General features: G+C 46.4%; 1 protein-coding gene across 2 annotated transcripts in view; it reads right to left on the minus strand.

The window, feature by feature from the left end:
- Positions 1–5,768, minus strand: part of AGAP1 (ArfGAP with GTPase domain, ankyrin repeat and PH domain 1) — a gene marked incomplete at both ends in the record, with an annotated part of 281,406 nt that extends 275,638 nt beyond the window's left edge. For both annotated transcript variants that reach the window (XM_079538941.1, XM_079538940.1), the window contains one exon: positions 5,606–5,768. In XM_079538941.1, coding sequence (XP_079395067.1) covers positions 5,606–5,768 — 163 coding nt within the window. The remainder of the gene's footprint in view (positions 1–5,605) is intronic.
- Positions 5,769–6,000: the final 232 nt, after the last annotated feature.

The raw sequence follows: 6,000 nt of genomic DNA on the forward strand, positions 1-6,000 counted from the left end.
ATTATCTGACTACGTAAGCAAATAAAGCTGCTAAACAGGACAATTTATACAGCTCATTCATACCCACCCTGCGTTTCCATACTCGCTTCCACAAGCACTGAAGCAACAGGGGAGGGAAGAAAAACCCACCAAGTTACTCAGTGTTAGAAATGCACTGTCATTTTAATAACCCTTCATTTGTGGCATTAGACAGGCTCCAGGTATATCACATTCCCACAGTAGCCCAAACGTGTCAAAGTAAGAGCCTGTTGTTATTTTATTCCTAACGTTCATCACAAGATTCACGCTACATCTATATTCTTACCACAATTAAATCAGAACTACACATTCACTACCAACAACTCTGGTTCAAGAGCCACCCAGAAGCCTAAGAAGTTGTTGGCAAAGTCATTCCATATATATCCTCAATGTTAAGAGCCTTTAAATTCAGTTTAAACCTTTTAACTCTAAAAGCTGTTCATCACACTCCGCTCACAGGCTGGAGAGTTCACAAATACAGCTGAACTTTACCTGCTCATCACATTTAAACACCACATTTTACAGGACAGCAAAAAGGCTCGATATCAGCGTAATGCTACAACGCAATGGAAAGCACAGCAATAATAGTGAAGCAGCAAAGGCCTACACTGCAGCAAGTGAAAACAAGCCCAAATAGAGCAGCTATCAACACAGAAACAAAGGAAGAAAGCTTGCTTACCTTCAGAAGGCCACAGGTAGGCAGGGACCCCCAGCAAAAGATACCCTCACCTCCACTGCCAACCCTTAAATGAGGGCTGGGAAGGGTGGATCCTGGCTACAACCCTTCCAATCACTCAGGTACATTGCTCGCACCTGAGCTCCCTTGGGTTGGCCCTGCCTTCCCACCAGGTGCTCAATCACCACTTCAAGCTGCGGCTTACTATTTCCACTACAGTCATGTACTTTTCTCATGGGTAAAGACAGAAATTCTCTGTTGCAATGCCATAGAAAACTGAATATTGTTGAGATTTGGAGAATTTTTATTTTATTTTACTACTTCTCAGGCACTGTTCCCAAACTCCATCATTCTCCAAAATAGAAAGTGTTGTTTTCCAGTCCCTTCTTCAGCTTCACAGACCTAGTCTGAACTCATCCTTCCTGCAGTGAAAAGCCAAAACTGAACACAATATTCGAGGTGCAGTCTCACCAGATTCCCTACGTCTCATTCATCTGATTTAATCACATTAATTTAATCCCTCAGCACAACAACAAAGCCCTTGCCCTTGCTCTCACAAATCTGAAGAAAAGATCGCTGTGCTGTGAAACTGTTCCCCAGACACTGTCTCAAGAAGTTACCCTCATGTCATCATCAGCCTCCAAAACCATTCTTAAATGTTTCAGACCCCAAGTGAAGTGATTTTGTATCATTGATTGGAACGTTTGAAGCATTCCTTTTATCACTTCAAATCCCGTGGAGCGATTCACAGTTTGAAAAGTCACAACAATAAAAACTCTTCAACCCTGTGAGTGCTACTGAGGTTTAAAGGTGGCACTGTCTTACATAATACTCTCTTCCCCAGGCTTAATTATTTGCTTGCATGGAGATCCATGGATACAACATCTCTTAAGTCTGTTTCAACAAAATAGCTAAGTAAAAGCAGTGACTGGTATTTAGTTTTGAGCATGACCATAATTGTTTTCAAGCTGCAGCTTTGCTACAGCTCTTAGCAAAAGCTGATTGTAGTACAAGCCTTGGCAGCTTCCCACCAGCTATTCGTAGGCCTGCTGGAAGGCTCAGTTTATTAAAGAGAGTAGACTTTACAGCAGCAATTCACCTCTCCTTATCACCAAGTTGGTAAGTTAATGAAGAGAGTCCGTATTTTCAATAAATAATCAGAATCATAGCATTATCTAGGATGGAAAAGACCTCAGAGATCACAAGTCCAACCATCAGTCTGACCTACTGAACCCCACCACCCAACCATGTCCCCAAGTGCCGCATCCACACATCTCAGACACCTCTGGCAATGAGGACTCCATCACAGCCATACTGCAGAGAAAATACCACCAAGTCAAAAGGCTGCAAGGAAAGCATGGCCTTGGTGGGTAACAAAACCAGACTGGAGTCCCATGCCAGTCAGTGGCAGATGCTAATTACCATTCACAGAACATTTATCATTTATTTAACAGGAAAGTTAGCAGAAATCTCTGGAACACAGCTCTTCTAGGCTGCATGCTGCTTGCTATGACTTCCTGAAGTTTCAAAGCAACAATCCCCCCAAAAAAGCCTCAAGAAAAAAAGAAAAGAAAAACCAAACAACCCACAACCCACAGACCACAAAGGAGATCTTCAAATCGTTTTCAGGGCACTCTCAAAAGAGTTATCCTGAGTCTGGTTGCTGAGGTTTTGTTTTAGTAGTAGAGATCTGAGATACTACTTGCCCTCTCTCTAGTTAGAGAGATCTGCTCTGACCCCACACTGCAGCAGGATCTGCTTTGCTGGGCTCACCCCTGTGTGAAAGGATGCAAACTATCCTTGCTCAAAGCCCGAGGTATCAGTATCTGTTAGTAACAAGTATATCAGCAAAAGTATTTTGATGGACTCTCAGACAAGAAAATGTTGACACTTCAACTGTTTTAAAGCCCCCTTGTGAAGGATTAGAAATCAAGTTTTTGCGGCGCTTCACTTCCTTTCTCTGGGTTTGCATCATTCTTTGAACCTCACAACAGCACAGCTCTATCTACAACCTGCCCTTACACATCTATATGCACAAACCAACAATGCAGCATCTTGAAAACCCAAGAGGTTTCTGTCAGTTTGAAGACCGCTGAAGTCTATTCATGTGTTTGTTTTACACGGTTTCTTCTTCCTCTCCGTTCTTAAGTACAATACATATTTGATATAAGAAGCATCAAATTCTGATCAAGTGTTGATGCATCTATTTGTGGAATTCAACTCACAAGCCACAGAACGCACGAAGGCAGTTTTCACTTAAAGGCAACAGCCTAACTGACAGCATCTAAAATGTTTCAACCACTTATTACACGTTTCATACAAAGGAACCCGTTTTTCTATTTGATTTTGCAGCTCTGAAATGCAAAAGCCTGAAAGTAACTGATTTCAGAATTCTTATACGTGGAACAACTAGTGAAGCAGCCCCACACTTCATATGTGCTTTTACCAATCATCACACCTAAGTCAGAATAACACAAGGAAAGAAACCTCTGCGCAAAAAATAACAAATAAAAAATACTCAGGTGTCCATTCAGGACCCAATTTAGGAACAGTTGGCAGCAGCTGCTCTTTTAAGATTATTACCTACAACTCCTGTATTTGAACAGAAAGAACCACTGCTGTTGTAAGACCCATTTAATGTTGTAGTATTTCAACTGCCACTGATCCAGCCAGCGTGCCCAAACACTTCTCTGACAGAGCTCAAATCCTAGAAAGGAGTTTGCACTGCCAATGAAACTTCTTTTCTTTTTTTAATGGAAGGCCAAATAAGTCGATGACACCATAATGAAAAAGAAAGGCAGTAAATAAGTAATGTCTTTCCTTCACCAGAAGTCTCAAACTGCTTTAGATTCCAAGCATGTACTCTTCCAGATCTGTAAAACGTCTCTCAAGCACCGAACTATTACATGAGCTGATCAAGGAGCATATGTTGGTCGGAGTTACAGCTTAAAGCAGCCTGAACTAATGAGGCTACATTCTTTAAAGGGTACGGGTTTTTTTCCCCACTGGAAAAAACTGCTTCAGCACTTCGTATTTTCTCATCTCAGCCTGTGCCAACTACACCGCAACTCCTCACTATCAGTGAAAAAAGAGCAATGCCCTGAGCTTAAAGGGCTTTGCACTGCTTGGGAACCATCACTGCAACATCAAACTCTGCAAATCAGCAAGGACTTCCCAGGCAAAACAAACCCTAACTCCCAAGTTCTTCTCACATGCAATAACAAAGAGGTTTAGCACAGCGTTCAACTTGGTGGAGTTACAACCCAGGAGCGAAGAGGATTTCTGGGCGCTTGTTGTTGAATATACGCAATTTTCACGTATACAGAGTTACTTGAAGAGCTCTCAGAACAAAACAAAACAAAAAAAAAGAGATCTAAAATAGACACTTTTTCTAGATAAATCTTTCCCATGAATCAGATCTACTGGTTCCATGACTCAGTGTACAACGCAAGTTTGACAGCAAATTGTCTACAGAAATTTTACTCATCAGCTTTGCCTTTGAAACACATTTACAGGCTGCTATTTTGGTTTTACAGCCTCTGAAACTGACAAAGGAACCAAGTTACGGTTAGGTAACAAATCAGCAATACATGACAAGGCTGACAGCAGTCACATGCTGTGAAGATAACTACACACAATGCTTCACATTCTCCTCCCACTTCAACACAAACCTGGCTGCACCACTATATCCCATGCACCAGCACATCTACAAGCACAAGAACAGGCATTAATTACCACTAAACAGTTTTGGTTTTTTGCTGAAGGACATCCTTTAGCCTACAGAAACCCAAACACCAGGGATGCTAAGAAAGGAACAGCAGTACCTGTGTTGTACTTCCCACAATATAAAGTTTCCAGCTCCTCAGTGAAAGAGGAGAGGGGCAGGAATGGCTCCCAGGAGCTGACAGCCGCTCACCATCGTTTCGAGGAAGTAAAAGTACATAGGCAACCTGCATAAGCCTCCAATGCCCATTCAGTCCCAGCGCAGCGTGCCTCCAGCGCTGCTGTTCAATGTGTGACAGGCACTGCCAGCCCTGCTGACCCGCTGTGTGCGATGCTAAAGAGGATTTCAGCCCCCCTCCCCCCTCCACAAAACGTTGTTGATGGTATTAATGTTTAATACCACGCTGTCTGTTTGTTCGTGCTGCGCTGCTTACCACCAGGATGAATAAAGCAGTCTTTCAAGCAACAATCTCAGCCACTTTTTCGTGACATATGCTCTAAGGACAAGACAGGCCAACAAACCAAGATCGCTTTAACCGGCTCTCCATTTCAGATGCTGTGCATCTTGAACGACGCCTGCTAGCTCGAACACCAGAGCTGGGCAAGCTGGTCTGGTATTAAATGTGGAGGTTGGTGGCCCTGCCTATGGCAGGGGGGTTGGAGATTCACGATCCTTGTGGTCCCTTCCAACCCAGGCCATTCTTAGTTCTGTGAATCCCTTCCAAGCAGCGGCAGGCTACCTCCACACACAACGCGCAGCTTTACATTACTATGCAAAACAACTCCAATCCCTTTTTAAAACACGTGCTCCTAGCCAACCTCGTCCACTCTTTTTACCTGCAGCTGTAGTTCAGGAAGACACCCGCACACTGCACAACGCAGGCGATTTATTTCGCACACGCTGAGCAGTTCTTTGGGGACAGACGCACGCAGACCTGAGCTCACGAGGCTGTTGTCTGCCTCCCGCTTCCACAGCCGCCGTTTTGCGCTCTGCAAAGCAGCCGCACACCTCGTTTACCCAACCGACCGAACCGCGGCGCGCGGCTCAGAGCCCAGCACCCGACGGCCCCCGTTTTCTCAGCGCCTTCCGCACCATCCCAACAACTTCGCGCTGCCCATCCCCAGCAGGCCGAGGGCCCCGAGGGAAGGCGGCAGGAGGGCGCACGGCCCGGCCGCCCCCCGACTCACCCTCGATGGCGATGACGTGCTCGCGGATCTGGTTCTGCAGCACGGGCTCCTCGACGCGCTCCAGCAGCTCGTAGATGGAGTAGATGTTGGGGTGCACCGATTCGAAGCGCTGGATCTCGGCGCGGATGGCTGCCGAGTTGGCCAGCTGCTGCTGGTAGTTCATGGTCCCCCCTTCCCTTCCTTTCCTTTCTTTTTTCCCTCCCCTCCCCGCGCCAGACCTCCGCTCGGGCTGCGCCCTCCGCCTCGCGCCCCGCCGAGGGGCTCCGGGGCCGCGCGCGCCGCCGCGCCCCGCCCCCTGTCACTTCACGGCGGCGGCGGGGCAGGGCGAGCCGGCAGCCCCCGGCCCCATGGACGACGGCGGCGGCGGGGTGGGGCGCCTCGCGGCTCCGGGCCGG

This window comes from Tetrao urogallus (assembly GCF_951394365.1).
Source record: "Tetrao urogallus genome assembly, chromosome: 8".
NCBI lineage: Eukaryota > Metazoa > Chordata > Aves > Galliformes > Phasianidae > Tetrao > Tetrao urogallus.